Here is a 21,369-nt window from a genome sequence, read left to right on the forward strand (position 1 = left end):
ATGCAGATAAAAAATATTCTTTATTTAAAATTTTTTCTTATGTTTCAAGCAAATATAATTCTATTTTTAGTCCTGCCATTCTTAGCTCACTAAATATGTAAGTGTATTAAATAATCACAATTTAAAAATTAAGCAAAATCAGCAGGTTAGGAGCATTTTGAAACACAGATGCTACTACATTCAAGCTGATAATGGATTTGGCAACATTACTCCCATCTTTCACTTCAAAATAAATGTTAGAGACATTTAAAGAATGTCTTTAGAGAATTAAAGACAATAGAAAAAAAATATCTGGAATGTATTAAGAAAAAATGGAATTTTTCTTATACTTGACGTTTTCTGTGCTTATTAGAGAAAGCAGTGATATTCTGCATGTTTCCCTCTCTGTATTATTGTATTTCTATTTTCAGTAATACTAAATCTAAATTCAAATTCTGTAGTCAACAGCTCTTTTTCTGTGGGTTTTCACACTTAATGGCCCTATGAAGCCTTATTTTCTTCCTATTTTTACTTATTGGATCATTGACTAGTTGGCTTATCCTTGCTTTTTTATGCTTTATAATGATCCCATTTGATTTAGAAATTAGGCATCTCCTGACTTTACCATTATAGGGAATGTGCTATTCATTTACCATTATTTCTCAGTTTCAGAAACTAATCTTTTGTATTAGAAACTTATTTGTGTCATCTCACCTTTCATACAAAATTTAAAGTTCATTATTTTAAGATTACTTATGGCAATTGTTCATTCTTCCAATAAACACCTTAAAAATTTTACTACCCAACAAAAAAGGTACACATCTGCCAATGTTAAGATATCAGAATAAAAATGGAGTTAAACACTTTGTAAATATTGAAATAAAACTAACTTATAATCTACTGATATTTCTTATTATCTACTGCTTATTTGGAAATGGAGCATGACTTCAGGAACCCAATGCAAAACTAGGCTGCATCAAAAGGATGCAGAGTGGTGAACTGTGCTGACTTTTTAGGTGAATTTAGTATGATTGATTGCAATAATGTCTTTAGTTATATTAGTTAAAAAAAATTTCTTTGACACAGAATGCAATGCCAGGATCAGATAATTTCCAACTCTTCTTAGGATCTAGCCTCTTGACATTTTTATGAAAACTAAGTGTCACTACAATTATGGGGTTGATGCATACTTTCTATGATATCATATAAATGGATGAGTTAGCCTTTCAAGACAAGGTATGAAGTGATTGTAAGATTTCAGTCAAGAGACCCCATTATTGAAGTCACGGTTATAACTTTATTCTGAACAGAGATGTAGGATTGGTTTCAAAATTTTGCTTGTTGAAAAAGTGTTTTTATTTGACTTAGTGCAAAAGATAAAGAAAAGTCAGGTGGAATAATTTGTACATTCTGAAAGAATAATCTGGAGGTGTATTTATAAAGTAATTAATCGTGGAAGACATGATCAGGTAGTTGGCATGCAATCTGACCAAAATGTTATTATTGAAGAGAAATAGCAAGACAGAATCCAAATAATTTTGATAGCAACAGATTTGAACTGGGAGTTCCTAGATAAAGAGATTCTATTCTGAGTTTGTTTTATCATAATGTCTCATATACAGAACCTTGAACTTAAAAGAGTACATGGTTCTTATAAGATGATGCTGACTGGAACTTCTCCAGGAACTTCTCTAAGCTGAGAAATAGATTTGCAGAAGGAAATGGATGAAAGAGGTCAAGATACAGATTGTGCAGATTTGACAGAAGATCTAGCCAGAGTTCCCACCAAGTTCATTATCAGCAAGGCATCTGCACAGATGAAGGTATTCAGAGAAAAGCAATAAAATAAGATATAGTATTGGTGATGAAAGAAAAGATTAAAGTCTAAATTAAGTAAGACTTGCCTTCAAGAAAATTGGATTAGGATGAAATATTTGAAATATATTTATTGCCCACAAAGAAAATGACTGTTCAAGATAGAGTAAGACAATCTGTTCTGAAGCAGGAAAAGAAATCTGAACTAAGAAAACTACACACTGCCCATCCAGAAGTCTTTCCTATTTGTAAGATACATGGGCCATAACATGGCACATATTTCTCTCCTAAGGGCTGTGATAAAAGCCATATTTTATAAATCATTTAAATTAAGCTGGAGAAAGCATTTGACAAAATAATCTGTAGGGAAAGAATGAGAAGATAGTAAGTTAAACACACTTTTATTTCTAGAATATAGTAAATCAAGAACAACAGTGAATACACAGAGATAGCCATCAACAGACACCCTGCTATTCTTGCTGAGAAAGCTAAACAGGATGATGAGAAACTAAATGGAAAAAAAAAAAAGAAAACCCAATGGACTACACAATCTAACAAAAGCACAGTGGACAGAAAAATTTATCCTCTTCATGGAAATTATTTGCTACTAGAAATGAAGGACTTTGAATACCTTCACCCAACCAATATTTAGCACTGTGCCTTTTAAGGAGTTGCAACACCCCAGAAATGTTGTTCGATGAATCAGAAAATATCCTTATGTGAACAGGAAGTATATAACTCTTTGAAGCCCTGATTGCTGGTTTGTCACTAGAAATTAGGAACAACATACGGAAATGCTAATCTTTTTCTAGAAAAATAGGATTGTCAAAATTTTATCAAATCTAGTACCAAACATAAAATCCAGTCTCAGTTTTGCTATGGAGTCTCTTAATTTCCTTTATTTTGAGTCATCTGAGGTAATGGAAAATTGTGCAAAATCAGTCATGAGATTCCCCAGATAATATTTAGTATAAGATTTTAATATTCATCTTCTCTTATTTATTTATATATTTTTTATATCAACTTATTCACATTTTAGCTTCTTCTTCTTCCAACTGCCTTCAGTCCAGGAATTCTTGAGGTATATCCAAGTAGGAACAAGGAAACAAAATCACAGTGGATTTAGGTAACCAATTCAAAATAATGTATTTCTTGACTAAAGCTGACCAATCCAAGTGTACACAGGAAAACCAGAAAGCATAAACTAAATTACAGATGCTGTTTCTAAATAAAGGTATTCTATCCAACACTGTGGCTTCCCATAATTATTTGGTTCAATTTAAGGGAACAGGTTATTATCTGGATTTGTTCTCACATATCCAAAACTAGTTAAAAATGAGGAGACAGCTCCTAAGACACTACTATAAACATTAATTATTTAAAATATATTAATGAAGAAAGAACATCTTAGGATGAAATCAATTATAACAGTATCTCAAAATTAGAATATGTCTCATGGGAAAATGTTATAAAACAAGTACTTCTTCAATAGGTTTGCCTGTGTTGCACAGATATCAAAAGCTATGCAAAATTAGTGTTCCTCATCCAGGTACCTCCCATGTGTCTAATTTCCAAGTTTTCATAAAATATTACTCATCATTGGCTGCCAAATAATGGTCGAATATTAACTGAAATCTAAAACATTAATTTCTAATAGATTAAGGTGTGAATTATTTGCCTTCTTTTTAATTCGAGGCTTTTAAAACTTGAATAGCTTCTAAAACCTAAAGGAATGCAAGTGCACTGACTGAAGGACAAGTAATGGCACTGACATTTCTGAGGCAGAGACATTCTTCATAAAGCCACTAGCCACTTCTACTTTAATGCGCAGTAATGAACACCCTCAAACTAAAATAGAAATGTCTCCATTTACAAGCACAGGTGATGCAATCAAATCAATCCACTGAGTAGATCCAAGTTAGGTCAACCCATGTCTCCACTTAAGGTAAAAAGAGTTCTTTGCTTGTTTCCTGTTCCAGCTTTGCCACAAAGGAGTCTGTCTTTTTACTTTAAAATGAGAGCATTAGAATAAAAAGAATTTTTTCCAGGCATAAAACAAATTGAATAACCAACTGATTTAATTTCATCAGTGAAAAACTGATTTTTTTAAATGAATAGTTCGAATTGATAAGTTTAGGGTCACCATCACCGAGTAACTACAGAGCTACTTTTTATAACAGAGCAATATACCATCTTCCTTTGCACAAGACTATTTAAATTTAGGGAGACACCTGACAGGTGTGGTATACTACACTCAAAACTTCCTATGATGCCTGGCACTCAAGGAGATTTTCACTTTTCTTATAAAAATCCCCATCTCCAATTTCTTCCACATGTAAAGCCTCGAGTTTGTTAAATGTCACTTTTATAACACTGGGAGAATGAATTTGCACTGAAAAATCACTTCAGGGTTATTTTTCCCTGAAGGTTTGCATAATTTTGTTTGTATAAAAATCAGTGACCATGTACACCGGTAACTAAGGAAGACTTAATGCAGGAATCAGAACTTAAATGGTTATAGTTTTACTATCATAACAGATTGGGAGGGTTAGGCTTTTTGGAGAAAGACTGAATTATGCTGCAAACCATCTTACTAGTAAAGTATATGCAAAGAACTATGACCATTCTGCCAATGATAAATATTTGTTTAATTTTCTTACTGCTACAGAGTATTTCCACCATCCTTCCATCCAGATTTATAATCTGAAGTTTGTTTTAGTCTTACTCTCTCTAGATCTGGACTCTCCTACTGTTCCATAGTTCAGGAAAAGTCTGTAAACCCAAACACTTAACGGCCTTCCCTCTGAAAATCTGGAGAAAATTATTTGGAACTGCTGTTAATTTTCTGAATACATATCTTTTTTTTTTTTTAAATGAAGCATAGAAATGCATCCCAGAGCCCAAATTGAAATAGCTAGCAATTTAGATTTGTTTCCATTACTACTACACTCCGATCAGCAGAGATAATCAAGAATTGACAATAGACAGACTCAGAACATATAAAAAAAAAAGACTCCCCAAATAAGGGTACAAGTTGTACAAAAGAATAAGGCTACACAACTAAGTACAATGCTTGTTTCAATGACTGCTTCCACCCATTACAAAATCTATTTTTTATAGATGAAATACAGAATTTTTCAAATTAAATGCAATTCTTATCTCAACAAGTCACGTTTTTAAAATATGTTTTTTAAATATGGAATACAAATATATAAAAATGTAATCTATAATATATATTTTAAAACATATAATATATATAGCATTGTACAAATAATTCCCAACGTTTTCTTTTCCCTAAACTGTCTTGGATCAGATATGTCAGTTATCAACCACTAGTTCAGTTCCTGATTACTGCTTATTCAGGGGGTAAGGGAGTAAATATCAAATCATGTGTATTTGTTGCATATGTATGTTTGTGCATATGCATATGCACATATGTATCTTTATACATATCACAGTCAGGTAGGACTGATTTGACCATTATCAGTTTCTAGTATTGTATGAATGGTTTTCATTTATTACCATGAATATTCATGTTGATTTTAATTGAGTCCAATTGTTTTTAATGATGTGAAACATAGGCAATAGAGACTATAACTGACTGCTTATTCTCCAATTTTCTCTTTACCAATCCAAATCCTACCAGTATCACAAATTATATTTGCTCACCTTGTCAAGCTTCTCTCCATAACCCAATTGAGAGGGTCAAATTTGGAAAGGAGAGATTTAAATGGCAAAGAACAAAAGTGCACATTAGACCTTTTAGTTACTCAATCCTCAGGAATAGGGTAGGGCTCCATTCCATCAGGCTGAGGATGTAGGAAACTAACATTACTCGCCTCCAAACTCTGCTCCTATATTTTGTTAAGTATGAGAAAAAGTCATTTATATGCAATAAAATCTATTAAAATTTGTAGCATTTTCATGTGGAGTCAACTATTACTTAGAATCTGTGTCCTTCCGCCTCTAACCTAAACACTGAATTCCTGTCCAATGTAGGGTTAACTGCTCTTGCGTTCTGGCTTCATTGTTTTAATGATGTATTTGAACTTCAAAAAAATTTAGGTGGAATTTTTCAGATTTATCAGAATGCTTGATGCTTAGCATTCTCCATTCTAAAATTCCACATTAGCATTTCCAGTCTCATTCAGAAAAATTCAAAAGTATAAATTTTAGGGTAGCTAATCAAAGGTTATGGAATGGTTTTTATTTCTCCAGATCCATATGTAAATCTTCATTTTAAAATTTAAAAGAATCCATTAAATCCTCTGAAACCTAGTGAAAAAAATTAAAAACACAACAATCAAATATAGAAGTAATATCCACTTCACAGCATTGGAACGAACTTGTATTTCAAAATATGTTTACATACTTGAAAAAAAATTGGCTCAACTTTTCTGCCATGATGAATATAATGCTGTCATGTTTAATGGCTATTAGCTGCACTACAATAATTTACAATATGCTATGGTTAAGTTTCTCTTTCCTTTATTTTCTTCCTTCTTTCATGTCTCTTCCCTCCTACTCTCTCTCCTCCCTTTCTTTTTTCTTTTCTTCTTTGAACATTTCTTTTTCCAAAAAGCATGTAAGCTGACTTAAGAGATTAAATAAACACTAAGCAAAGAAAGCCAGTTTATAAATGAATGGATGTTTAGTATTCTGGACTTTGGTTTCCTTTATTTTCTCATTAGCATTTCTAGCACTGTTAGTTTTAGTTTTTGTTTTTTAATTTTCTCTTCCCCATTGACCCCCTTAGCAATCATACAAATGGCTTAAGCTGAATTGGCTCACAGACACATCTTCTACTTTGAGATTTAGTAAGAACAGTACTTTTTTGGCTGGTGAGGAAGACGTAAGCCAGTAACTTTAAAAACAGATCTCTAGCCGGGAAATTAATGGTGCTTCTTAGACAGCAGTTGTGTGAATGAGCACATGTAGGCATATATCCGGGACTGAATTATCTCTCTAGCTTGCCATCATGATTCAAGAGCTTTTGTACCCATTGTCCCTCTGCCCATGACCTATTGAGTTTCCTGCCACAACCACTCAAGCCAAACGCAGATACAACAGAAGCCTTTCCCAGTTTGTACACACAGAATCACATAAAACATATACATGCTGACATGGTACATAACTGTGCACATGTGCATTTTGTTCATCATGCTAGCACAAGGCTCTAAAAATGCAGTTCTCAGCACTGAAATTCAAGTAATTTTTCTTGGCAAAATGGGAATAACCTATCCAAATCACTTATTTTAGGGGAAATTTTGACTACTAACACATATACCTTCTTGGGGGCTTTCATATATTTCAGAGAAGAAGCCACAACCTTGAACCCCATGTACATAAACACATAAGGAAAAAGGAAGGAAGATTCAAACATTTCTTTTTTTGATTGCATGTTATATTCTAGTAGTTTTTCCTTAAAAATGTAGCAACTTTGTCATGCCAGACAATAAAATAAATGGGGCCCAAAGCATGGGCACATTTTCTTGGCAAAATCATTGAAAAGTCTGTGTGTATGGGGTCTTACATTCTTGACTCTTTCAGAACCTTGAAGGCAGTCATTTGTGGTTATTTTGCAAAATAAACATTGATTTTTTTTCTCCATTGGCCATCAGTGAAGGAGGATGAAGAATAAGATGGAGGCAGAAGTGGCAAAGACAGCAGACTACAGATGCAGGTATGGCACCAAATAGCAATCAAGCTTGGAAAAAATGAGGAGGCCAAGAGCAGGTCCATAACTAAGCAATATATAGCAAACCTTTATAATGCATTTGACTCAGAATTATTATAAAGTCATATAACATTCCACTAAAAGAAGCCTTCTCCCATGCAAGGAGTTTTGAACTTTGCCAGTAAGACTCAAAGAAGGAAACAGGCTTCTTGATGGTGTTCTCAATCTTAAACACCTCTACAAATGCCAACAGTGCAAGTGATAAAAGCCAGTGATGGTTTGGACTACATCTAAATGAGGAAAAGACAATGGAAATGAGGCTCTGGAAGCAGTGATGAACAATGGGTACTGAGAGGATAATGGAGAGCAACTCTGCCAGTCAAATACCGCCCAGATGAGGTTGTGGAGTCTGAGATCCACAAAGATGCTTTGCGCATCCATGTAAATAATAAGATTTGGAAAGTGACAAATGAAAGCACACAAGGCAAGCTAAACAAAAAGCACTCAGTTCCACAGGTGCTATATACAGATGGACATGAAAGCCAAATGGTATGGGAGACTATACCATCGAGTCTGAAGATAAGAAAGGAAGCAAGGGATATGCAATGTTTTGATCACTTCTTGGCAGAGAGAATCTTGGTAATTACCAACTCAGCAGAAAGGACACATTGCAAGACAGATTGCTCTTGGTTGTTGAAGAATGTTGAAGCAGGATCATTTTGGAAATGCAAAGAGGTGACTATGCTTTGGGAAGAGGCACAAAATAGCCAATTTATTGGACTCTAGGTGAGACTGCATGGAACAGGCTTTCCAGATGGCATCTCCATGCAAGCCAGATCAGCTCTTTTCCCAGCTGTTTTCTGCAAGCCAAACAATATAGAACCTGAAACCTTTGAGTTCAAGAATGATTTTTCCACATATTTTTATTAAATGGTCAAACTGCTGAATTTCTGAAAATGTCTCAGTAAAGAATTGAGCTTCATGACTAGTCTGATTCTCATAAGGCATTCACCATGTTGATCATGTTATGTTCCCGGTAATGCCACACTTAAAATGGCAGCATCGTGGTTGACTGGGAAAAGAACTAAAGGTGGCAGAGCCACACTTTGGAATTTGCAAATAGTTAACAATAGATGGCACCTCATGTTCAAAGAAAGGGACTGAGGGAGGAGAAGCCAAGGTGAAGAACCTCAACACATACATTTAGAAATCTTGCCAAGAAATCATAATGCTTCTATTAATTGAACTTATTTCTTTACATTTGATGAAAGTGGACCAGATACTAAGGGAAATACTGGAATGATTAAGCAAAGAATACATAATTGTTAGTGTTTGACAACTATGTTAGTTTTGGCAACAGCACATCAACCTGTATTAAATTTGGGCTTTCAAGGGTTACTGATAACCTAGTATGCATTGGAACCTGATGAATGAATTCCTATTGTTTTCATCATCTCTAACATGTGAACACAATCCACACATAGAGAGGCTGGCTCCTGAACGAGAGTGAAAATTACTAGGACTAACAAAGGGAAGTAGACTCACAATGAGTAAATGTACAAAAGCTCCAAATAATTATAATAGTCACAGCTTGGCAATGAGTTTCCAGACTATGAAATTAGTTTTCTTGTGAAGAATGGAGATTTTACAAGGCTAGTATAAACACAGGGTAATTGGAAAATCAAATTGCTCTTTGTGAGTTATTGTAAGGTCTGGAATAATGGTGATAACATTTATTTTAAAAAAACTCCCTATGAATCACTGTAGTTTGATGTTTTTAGCAGTACTGTTGCCAAGAATGCTTGCCTTGGAAGTACAAAAGTGGGAACTTTAATTGTGAAGCCCAAATCCCGGCTTACCCCTGACACAATGAGCTCTCCTCCCAGATTCTGTACTTCTGCCTTCACCTTGCTGCAGATATTAAGCTGATGGCAATACAAGGCAATTCGTTGAAGGTAGGCTAATAAATCCTGCTTACATGCTGAATCAGGACACTATAAAACATTAAACAAAGTGATCTCAATTAGTAAGTACTCTTCAGTTTCTAATACTTACTTTACAAAAGCTGTGAGAAGAAAAGGTTTTAGTGTCATATACCTTAATTACATCCATTTAACTTCACTTTACAGCACATTTTAGGAAGGCCACAGCCAGTAGTTTAGAATGGTCAGCTCTACTTTGATACAATTCTATAAAAAGAATATTGAAGATCTTCCAGAAAGTTTTACTGGAACTTCTGTATACATTTATGAGTATTTTACTAGTTGTCTTCTGAACTGTTAAGAAAACTAAATATTCAGTTTTTTTCCTAGTGGCCCATCCAACATTCACCCTGTGTAGTTATTTTAATATGGACAACAAAGGCAACAGAAGCTAGAAGGAAATCGCTCCGGGTAGCAATCTCTGGGACACAGCATAGGATAGAATTTCAATTCAGTTAGTTGGGGGGAGAAATCACTTGTTTCCTTTGGCTTTCTCAGAAGTGTCATTCACTAAAGGAAGCCTATTACACTTTTTGGATTTTTATATTTATCAAAATTTTAACATTATAAACTTTTTTTTAAAGATTTTATTTATTTATTTGACAGAGAGAGACACAGCGAGAGAGGGAACACAAGCAGGGGGAGTGGGAGAGGGAGAAGCAGACTTCCCGCGGAGCAGGGAGCCCAATGTGAGACTCGATCCCAGGACCCTGGGATCATGACCTGAGCCGAAGGCAGACGCTTAATTACTGAGCCACCCAGGCGCCCAACATTATAAACTTTTTTAAATAAGAGACTCTGAGAAGGATCATGACCACTGTTAGAGCAACAGATTTAAGTAGAATGAGTGTGAAGCCAATTGAAACAAACTCCTAAGAGTAAAAACAGAACTCTTCAAAGGTTGTTCTAGAGTCAACTAGGACCAGGATTTTGAGTTCTCTTCGTTACTTAGTGGGTAGATGCCCATCAGATACAACTGAACTTAGCTGAACACCTCCACAGACATTTATATGACTCCCTAAAGCATTTCTGAGGCTTCAATACCAATGGCTATTCAGTCACTGAAATATATTTCTATTGCTAGCCGAAGTTCATTTCAAAATTCTGCAGGCTATCCCATTGTTCTGGCTCAATTTGGCACTTGTAAAGGACATACACTCACCAGATCCTTGATGAAACACTGCAAGAAATAAGTACCTAGACCCCAAACTGAAGTAACTTATTTAGAATAAGAGTATGAAAAAAAGACTCCAGCTAGGTTTTCTTCAAGCTGAAGAAAGGCAATTCTGAAAAGAAAGAGAGAGAGAGAAGAAAAGAAAAGAAAAGAAAAAAGAAAAGAAAAAAGAAAAATGGAAAGGAAAGGAAAGGAAAGGAAAGGAATAGAGGGAAGGAGAGAGAGGGGGAGGGACAGAGAGAGAGGGAGGAAGGAAGGGAAGGAGAGAGAAAGAAAAGAAAAAAAAAGAAAAGGAAAGGAAGGAAGAGAAAGAAAGAAAAGAAAAAAGAAAAGAAAGGCAGGCGGTTTTTCATTAATAATGTGAAGCCAGCAGTTGTGACATAACCATTTCTTTAATAAATGACATAGGGGTCTCTTTTATATATAACACCATTATAGTACTTTTTTCACTAACTGCATTTATCAAGAAAGAATCCCACAGAGACTGTTTTTAGCTTTCTACAAGTACTTAATACTGTAATATTTATCCTACTCCCGAGACCTATATACTGAAAGGAATTAACTTTAAAATGATATCTCCCTAGAGGGCTGACAAGGCTTTTGATACAAATACCTTGCAGCAAATTAAACTGGAAGTTCTATCTCAATGGAACAGTAATTAAAAATGCAACAGTCCGTAAAAAGTTTATATTGCTTGTGTATCTCAAATCTTCATAAAAATATTTTCAGGCAAAATAAAGGCAACAAATCAACCCCTTGTTAATGCTCATTCTATTCTATTATTTAAAACATACATAAAAGCATGATGGACCAAGAAAAATAATTCTTGTATCATGGAAATAGGTGCAGATTTTGAGAAAGAAGCGTCCTATTCAGACAAAACATTAGCCAAAATTGCAAGTTGTTTCACAGCTGATGACAGAATGCCACAAAGAGAGGGTTATATTTAACCCTCATCTGATTATTTTAAAAGTCATCATAGAATAGCATTTAAATACTTTGTCATTTAATTTCAAAATACATCTAGAATCCTGGGATTTGTTTGTGTGCATGTGTGGTATGCTTTCCAGATAGCAAAACTGTTTTTGGCTAGGATTCAAGTTGCATAATGGTTGGAAATAAGGGTCTAAAAATGCAAAGGCAAAAACAAAAATCACAATAAAAAATATTGAACTCAAGGAGCCTAAACATACTAAGAAACAGTTTCAGTGACTAAGATTCAGAGTTTAATGGAAAAAACATCCAAATTCCATCCACCTTCCCTTCTGGGAAGAAGTCCTTCCTCAGAAAACTCTTTTCAGGACCACCACCAATCCCTTCTCACTCTTCTCATCCCAAGTACCCTCAACATTTGCAAGGAAAAAAATGTGGTATTTTTTCCTGGCTGGTGTATTTTTGTTTGTTTGCATACATGCATGCATATTCCCAAGTATATTCATTGTCTCCATGAACTTTCTGAGATACATATGGAACTCTGTATAAAGCAGTTCGATGTATGCTGCAAACTGCAGGAAGCCTGGCAGTTGATAGTGCCCTGAAATTAGCAACTCAGTAATGGTTTGGTCTTCAACCCACAGAAATTTTAGGGGATAGTCAAATGATGGTAATCATTTGACTTTCATACCATGCCCAGCACTATGTTGTATTAATTATATTTGTAAGTCTACTTTGACATTTTGAAAGCAATGGTCTCTCATACATAACTGGGAACCATTCAGCCAAGAACTAATTAATGAATAATCTTTACTATTAAGTGTTTCTCAAAATTAATAAAATTAAAATGAGACAACCTGTTGGCTTATTTTAAATGTAGACTTAATAGTTCAATCATGTGTTTTTCTTTTCAGTGTTTAGAAGATGAGTGAATTTGGTATTGACCCAAAGGACTTTAGAATCTGGGAGGTTGAAGACAGCATGTATTTATGGCAACAGCCAAATATTAAGGAATGAAGGAAGAAAATGATGAGAAGCAACTCAAAAATCATAGGAGATTAGGGCCATCTATGGAGAAGGAAAAATCCTGTCTCAGTGTCTCCAGAGAGCATCACTGCATTGCAGTCTAGTAAGCAAATTCATGCTCGTAATAAGAATAAGAATTAGTTACCTGTAAAAGTCTACTGCCTGAAGTACCCTTATAAGGAATGGGACATTATTGCAATGAGACATATTTAGAACAGGATTTTAGAGTTCCAATTTAAGCCACATAACATGAAAAGTGTGGAGATAAACTCAAACATTCAAGGTGAGATTGAGAACTACTTTAACGTGTATCCGATTTCAGTCTGAAAAGATACTCTGTGAATTTCATTGATCTGTGATACCTTCAAATCCGGATGAAAATGAGATCTGGAGGTTCCTGATTATGTGGATTAATCCCATTTATGCTAGTGCATTAATTATTATGAATTATAAAGAGCATCAATACAGAAAGATCAACATGAAATAACAAAAGTTAAAGTTCTTCTTTCTCTTCCTCCCTATGTAGTGTACTTGACTTGCTGAATGAGGGCAGCCAGCATAATCCAAGCTTTGGGAGTTATGTCTCTTAAGTAGCACGTACTCTTCTTTCTCAAGAAGTTTTGGTCATGGGCTTTAATGAGTCCCTCCTGAACTGACCCTACCTTTGCCATCAGCTCAGTCTCGGCAGAGTTACAGGCCTGTTTGTAAAATGTTAGTGATTACAATTCATCCTTCAGAAGCATTTTATAGGGTACATAAAACCCATTACAGAACCCAAGAACTAATTAATGATACCAAGCAGCATGTGCTTGCTCTTCCCTCTAACATTACCTGATCGGCTACAGCGCGGGCTAATTTGTCCATTCGAGAACCTGCTTCAGCAATTTTCTTGGCAGCATTAATAACATCAGATGTATTTTTCAATGGGCCTTTGCCTCTGAAACAACATATATAACATAATTAGAAATTCACTTTTGGGAAGAAATAAACAAACCTACCATATTGTTTGTCCAGGACTTTGCTTTTATATTTGATTTTATTCTGGCCACCTTAGAGGAATTTTGAAAAATTTCCGGATTCACTTCAATTTCCATGTTAATAGTGCACTCTACTTCCATTCACTTTTAAGGAATATTTTTCCCTATTTTGATGTGCATGCTCATATTTTATTCTTTACATTAACTTCTTTATTTTTAAACAGTGGTTCATTAAAAAAAGATGATCACTACAAGGGCAATAGGAATTTAATATTTAAATACTTAAATGTGCCTGTGCTATTATATATACTACCGCATTTGTGTTTATTACAACCCTAGCAAGTAAGCATCATTATTCCCATTTTAGAGAGAAAAACTAACTAAAAATTATTAACTCATCTAATCTTGATAAAGGTCATAGTGTAAATTCTACATTTAAATCAGAGTTTAACCAAAATAAATGCACATGCACTGTCTTTCATACCATGCCCAGCACTATGTTGTATTAATTATATTTGTAAGTCTACTTTGACATTTTGAAAGCAATGGTCTCTCATACATAACTGGGAACCATTCAGCCAGAATTTCAGAAATCTTTTGAGCTCTCACTCTCATTGGCTTGTATATGTTTCTGGTACTGATTTATGAAGGAACACACGAAACATTGTGTGACAGCAGATATCTTTATGCTTCCAAACCATTGTCCCATATTTTCATGTAAGGTTTTCAATTTGGTGGACTGTTTAATATTACATGATTTTAAATATGTATTATAAAAGGAAACTATGCTGCATCATAAATCCTTAAACAAAATGTAGCATGTAACTTTACTTTTTCTTTTCTTGAGAGGTAAATAAAACAATAAATTTATTCTTTTTTTTAGCATTATTACATATTCTGCTCTCCATATGTGCATCTAAAAATCAATGCATTTTTTAAGGCTGCAAAATTAAATTCTTAGAGATGTGGTGAGATGTGGAGAAAAACTACTCAGAAGTGATTTATTTAGACATGTAAAGATCTATAAAGTGGGCAATGACTGCCATTGTTATATAATAACATTTTATAAAATGGGAGACTTCAAATGGCTTAGAAAATAAATGTAAATGAAGGGCATTTTGTTCAGTCTCCCTCCCAATTTCCCTTCTGGCATTTTTTACATTCATAGCAAAACCAAAAATATATTGTGTTCATGTCAATGCTTAAACACACACACACACACACACACACACACACACACACACACACACACAGGTAAATTCAAAACTTAAGATATTTCATTTTGCTATGGTAACATCAATTCTTCCACAAAGGACATAGATTTTTTTTTTAAATTACTGCTTAGATTTTTAAATATGACAGGGATTTTACATGCAAATATTATGTAATATGGATAAGATTCTGTGACAACCTGGCTCCCATTTTCTAAAAATTTTTTTGCTATCTCTAAATAAATTTTTCCTTGTTTTTGCTATATATTTCTTAAGATGCAGAATCTGTCAATGTTTAATACTGTTGTCATTATTACACATTTTTCTGTAACATCCAGGCCTTAGAATATTTTTTACAATTTTACTCTGACATAATATCTGTTACTTTTTCCTCATCTTAACCCATTCAAAAAGAGGTGCATGCTGCTTACTTTTTTTATTACTGACATTCGTATGTGTTTATTTCAAGAATTTCAAAGGATTTGGGAAAACAATTCCTCATCAATTTTATATAACTTTCAACAGTTGATTGATTATTACAAAATATGCTAAGTTAGTAAGGAACACCTACAGAGTGATTTGGCTAAGTCGCAGACTCCCATCTTGCAGCCAAAGAATGATTAGAACAGATTTTGTGATTACACAGGAGACTACAGTACTTACACAAACTAGTTTATTGTTACTTAAGAAGTTTGAGACTAGAGTTCATTTTGTAGACTCAGTTCAAATTCCTGAAGTGGCAAGCTGGTGATAGGAACGTATTTCATTAAATGAAACAGCAAAATAGAAGTTCTGAGATCATCAAATATTTCCTTATTTTCTAGTTGAGGAAACAGAAACTGAAGGAGGAAGGCTAACTGACATGCCCAAGATGATACTGGCAGATAGACTGATACAGAAAAAGAGAACTACATTTGGGACCTCTGTGTCCTGAATCACAATTTAGTACTCTTTACTCTTTTTACTATATATGTTTCATTCTTATAAGAATTCTAAAGTAGTGATCTCAGAGGAAAACAAATGGCCTTCATTACAAACATGAATGTACCAGAAATGATGGAAATAATGATCTGACTCAGGAATTTAGAAAGAAGTAGGAAAAAATTAATAAAATTACGAGAACAGATTAATGATTTAGAGAATAATGAAACACTGGAAATAAATCTAGAATAGGCTCAAAAAAAATAAAGAAGACAAAACTGATGTAAAAAAATATACCTAGATTACTATCAAGAAAAAATAGGAGAAAACAAATATTTAAAAGTAAAAAAAAGGCAACAGTGAAATAACCTAGAAAATAGAAAATTAAAAGTATCATAAAACTATTTTCAATACATATAAATAAATTTGAGAACCTGGAGGATGTAACTTTCTAGGAAAATATAATTTACCAGTGCTGACCAGAGAGGAGATTTTGAAAAATCTACAGAGTCTGATTTCCATGGAAGAAATAAAGCTGTTAAAGAGAAAGCTAGTCCAAATAATCAGTAAACCCAGGTGGTGTCTCAGAGGAGTTCACTAAACCTTTAAAAAGAGGATAATCTCAATGTTATTTAAACTCTTCCAGAATACAGGAAGCCTTCAAAAACAATTTAATTAAGTAATATAATAATACTGATGTTGTGAGAAGCAGCTAATACAAACTATTTGAGGATGCTTATTTAGGTAATAAAACTTTTTTTAAAAAAGGAAGAAAAAGAAGAAAAAGCAGAGAAGTTAGGAAGTGGCAGATGAGTGCTAGAGTAGATTTGCACATTCTCACAAGAGCTGCTGTTAAATTTTAAAGAATATGGTGAGTCAGTTGACTTGCTGGTTGATTGAAATCTGCCATGATGAGTACTTATTCCATGGAAATCAGCAAATGCTGCATAAGTAAGGGTTATTCTGCACTCCATCCCCTACCACAAAATCAGCACACCACTGCCAAAACTTAAGGTAATAGTTACAACCAGTGGAGAGCAAGGGTACTGTGATCTGTGAGAGGTATATGGGGGTATCTGGAGCTGGGTGATGGTTATACAGGTTACTTTTACAATAATGTTCAAGTTGTACATTCATATTTCATGAACTATTCTGTACATATATGTCAATTTAAATAATATTTACTTGCTTATATTTCTGTCAATCTGATGGATATGAAAAAATTTAATTTCCATTACCATAATGACAGAGGAGGCTGGGTCTGTTTTTATCATTTATTGATCATTTTTATCTCTGAGTTGTTAATATAAGCTTTTGCATATTTTCCTAATGACTTGCATTTTTTTTACCTAAATTGGTATCTAAGCTTTTTAGGTATTTTGGTTTCTAATCTTTTGTTATTTATTCATGCTTCAAATTACTTCTAGTCTTAGCCTGTATATTTACTTTCATTACAGTTTTTTAATATAAATTGTAATTATACTGGACCAAATGTATAAATCATTTCTACTAGAGTTTGTGCTTTTCCTCTGATCTTTAAGAAGTTCTTCCCTGCTGGAGGTGTTAACGCTATGGTAGTAATCATTTTGCAATATATCTGTGTATCAAATCAATACACTGGACACCTTAAACTTGCACAATGATGTATGTCAATTATATCTCAATAAAGTTGGAAAATAAAAGCTCATCCTTACCCCAAGATCATAAATATAGTCTCCCATTTTATTCTAAAATTTTAAAGTTTCCTTTTCATATTTAGATATTAAATCCACATGCAGTTTATTTTTTGTGTATAAGATGAGATAGAAATCACAATCCTACTTTAGTTTTACATACCAGTAACTAAATGTCCCTGGATCATTGATTGAAAAGTAAATTTTTTCCTCTATAGTCTTTGTTATGATTAAATTATGTACCCTTTTTTTTATTTTTAAATTCTACATGAGTAAATGTATTACTTTAAAATGTAAATATAAACCCACACATATATGGTCAGCTCACTTACGACAAAGCAGCCAGTACTATCCAGTGGGGAACAGTCTCTTCAATAAATGGTGTTGGAAAAACTGGACAGCCACAAAAGAAAAAAACTGGACCATTATCTTACACTGCACATAAAAATAAACTCAAAATGGATCAAAGACTTGAACATAAGACATAAAACCATAAAAACCCTGAAAGAAAACATGGCAATAAGCAACTTGACCCTGGTTTTGAAGATTTTTTGGATTTGACACCAAAAGCAAAGGACACAAAAGCAAAAATAAACAAGTGGGATGATCCCAAACTAAAAAACTTCTGTACAATAAAGGAAACCATCAACAAAATGAAAAGGCAACCTACCAAATGGGAGAAAATATTTGCAAATCATATATCTGATAAAGAGTTATATCCAAAATACATAAAGAACTCATAAACTCAGTAGCAATAAAGGCAACCCAATTGAAAATGAGCAAGACACCTGAATAGACATTTTTCCAGAGAAGATATACACATAGCCAACAGGAACCTAAAAAAGGTGCTCAACATCACTAATCACCAGGGAAATGCAAATCAAAACCACAATGAGAGATCAGCTTACACCCGTTAGAACTGCTATTATCAAAAAGAAAAGAAATAACAAGTGTTGGTGAGGAGGTGGAGAAAAGGGAACTCTCATGCACTACTGGTGGGAATGTAAATTGGTATAGCCATTATGGAAAACAGTATGAAGGCTCCTTGAAAAATTAAAAATACTACTATCACATGGTCCAGCAATACTGGAATGGACTGGATGGAATTTGACTCATCCCGAAAGAATGAAATCTTGTCATTTGTGAAAACATGGATGGGCCTTAAGGGTATTATGTTAAGTGAAATAAGTCAGACAGAGAAAGATATATACCATCTGGGCTCACTTATATGAGTAATCTAAAACAAAACAAAACAAAAGTCTAACAAACAAACAAAACCAATGAACCAACCACACAGAAATACTCAAATTCATGGATACAGAGAACAAATTGGTGGTTACCAGAGGCCCGGGGTGGAGTGGATGGTGGAGGGTAAGAAGAGAGCAGGCAGTGAAATGGGATAAGGAAATTAAAAAGTACAAACCCCCAGCTGTAAAATTAAATTGTCGGGATATAATAACAATAATAATTCAATAAATTGTATACATGAAAGTTACTAAGAGAGTAGATCTTAAAAGTTTTCATCAAAGAAAAAAATTTGTAAAGTTACTTTACTTTCAAAAAAAATTTGAAAGTTACTAAGAGAGTAGATCTTAAAAGTTTTCATCAAAGAAAAATAATTTGTAACTATGTATGGTGATGGATGTTAACTAGACTTACTGTGATAATTTCACAATATATATATCAAATTTAAAAATGTAAATATAAAAACAGAAAGCATTATAATTACCCAGAAAATGGCACAAGAAAAACTATCAACTATTAAATGGAATAGTCTAGATATTCATAAGTTCTTTAGGTACTAAAGTGAAGTTAAAGCTATGTTCATCCTCATTGCTTCATGAAAATGAATTAAAATTCTTTGAAACATCTGGAAAACACTATCTAGTATAGGATTCTGAACATCATGCAAGTTTCAAGAAAGTTTCAAAGTACAGATTTCTTTGAGTATAGAATCAGTGACATGACCCACTTTCCCCACATCATAAACAGAAGAGAAAGGAGATAGAAAAGATAGTTGTGTCACTAGGGGGAATGGGGGAATCAAAAAGTTACTAGCTTCTTTATGTTGTGCCAGGTTGTGTGGCTGCTCTTACTGGAAGCTGGGTGGTAACTGTGGGGTAACAAGCAGTATCTTTAAAAGAAGAGACCCTGAACTCAACATATGTACAAGGGTAGCATTTTCTTTTAATGTTATCATTGCAAAGGTCAGGAGTGAATTATGAAACTCCATCAGACATCAGAGTATCTATCTATAGCAGTGCTGTCCAAGAGAATTTTTGTAATAATGGACATGTTCTATAATTCTACACTGTCCAATATAGCAGCCCCTAGATGCATGTGACTATAAAACACTTAAAATGTGGCTAGTATGACTGAGGAACTGAGTTTAATTTGATTTAATTATTTCTTCTATTTTTAACTTTTCATTTTGAAGTAATTATAGATTCCCAGGAACTTACAAGGATATATATGAGGATGTCCTATGCACCCTTGACCCAGCCTCCCCCAATGTTAACATCTGGCATAACTATAGTACAATAAAAGTGGGCAACTGATATTAATAAGATTTATAGAGATTATTCAGATTTCAGCAGTTACACATGCAGTTGTGCATATATGTGTGTAAGTTACAGGCCATTTTATCACATGTGTAACTTCATGTAACTATTACCACAATTGAGGTACAGAAATATACTATCAACACAAGGTTCTCTTATACTAACTCTGTATCACCTGCCCCCCCTTCCCTAATGGTAATCACCCATAGTTGACCCATAGAGGATAATCAATAATTTGTTCTCCATCTCTTTATTTTTATTTCAAGAATGTTATCTTAATGGAATCATATAGTAGTCATCATCTGAGATAGGTATTTTTCACTCTGTGTGAGGTCCATGAAGTTCATCTAGTTGCTGCATATGTGTATTGCTAAGTAGTCTTCTGTGGAATGAATGCACCAGAGTTTATTTGACCATTATTCAAATGAAAGACATATGGGTAGTTTTCAGTTTTAGGCTATTAAAAATATCTGGTATAAATATTTGTGTACAGGTTTTTGGGTAAATATAAATGTTCATACTTCGGGATAAATGCCCAAGAACAAAATTAATGATTATGATTATTCTATGATTAATCCATTTTTAGTTTTAAAATTGTCATATTATTTTTCAATGTTATCTGATCTTAAATAAAATTTTAAAACCTAGAGCTGACATCCTTCCCTCAATGGTGAAGGAATGAAAGCTTTTATTCTGAAAGCAGAAACAAAGGTGCCCCTTTTGCCACTTCTACTCAACAAAATACTAGAAGTCCTAGTCAGAGCAATTAAGCAAGAAAAAGAAATAAAAGTCATCCAGACTGGAAAGGAAGAAATAAAGTTATCTTTGTTCACAGACACATGATCTTTTATGTAGGAAACCCTAAATATTCTAAAACAAACAAACTTGGAATAAATAAATTCAGCAAAATTGTGGAATATAAAACCAACATACAAAAATCTATGAGGCAACATACAAAAATCTATGAGGCAACATACAAAAATCTTTCAGCATTACCTTGATACCAAAACCAGATAAAGACTCCACTAAAAAAGATAACTACAAACCAATATCCCTGAAAATGTGGATGCAAGAATTCCAAATAAAATACTAGCAACCTGAATTCAACAATATATTAAAAAAATAATTTACCACAATCAAGTGGGATTTATTCCTGGTTTGCAAAGGGTGGTTCAATATTCACAAAAAAATCAATGTAATACACCACATTAATAGTAAAGGATAAGAACTATATGATCATTTCAATAGAAGCAGAAAAGGCATCTGACAAAGGACAACATCCACTCATGATAAAAACCCTCAAAAAAGTAGATTTAGAGGGAACATACCTCAACATAATAAAGGCTCTATGTTTAAAAACCCACAGCTAATATCATCCTCAATGGGGAAAAACTGAGACCTTTTTCTCTACAGTCAGGAATAAGACAGGAGTGTCCACTC

The 21,369-nt window shown here is 33.7% G+C and overlaps 1 protein-coding gene across 10 annotated transcripts in view; it reads right to left on the reverse strand.

Moving 5' to 3' along the window:
- The window catches only part of CTNNA2 (catenin alpha 2), a 1,073,854-nt gene that overhangs the window by 32,300 nt on the left and 1,020,185 nt on the right, over positions 1-21,369 (reverse strand). For all 10 annotated transcript variants that reach the window (XM_073897478.1, XM_073897482.1, XM_073897474.1 and 7 more), the window contains 2 exons: positions 13,418-13,523; positions 9,331-9,465 (listed from right to left, as the gene is read on the reverse strand). In XM_073897478.1, the coding sequence (XP_073753579.1) occupies positions 9,331-9,465; positions 13,418-13,523 (241 nt within the window). The remainder of the gene's footprint in view (positions 1-9,330; positions 9,466-13,417; positions 13,524-21,369) is intronic.

This window comes from Callorhinus ursinus, unplaced genomic scaffold (assembly GCF_003265705.2).
Source record: "Callorhinus ursinus isolate GAN/ISIS: 27379988/994484 unplaced genomic scaffold, GSC_fseal_2.0 scaffold10, whole genome shotgun sequence".
Taxonomy (NCBI): Eukaryota; Metazoa; Chordata; class Mammalia; order Carnivora; family Otariidae; genus Callorhinus; species Callorhinus ursinus.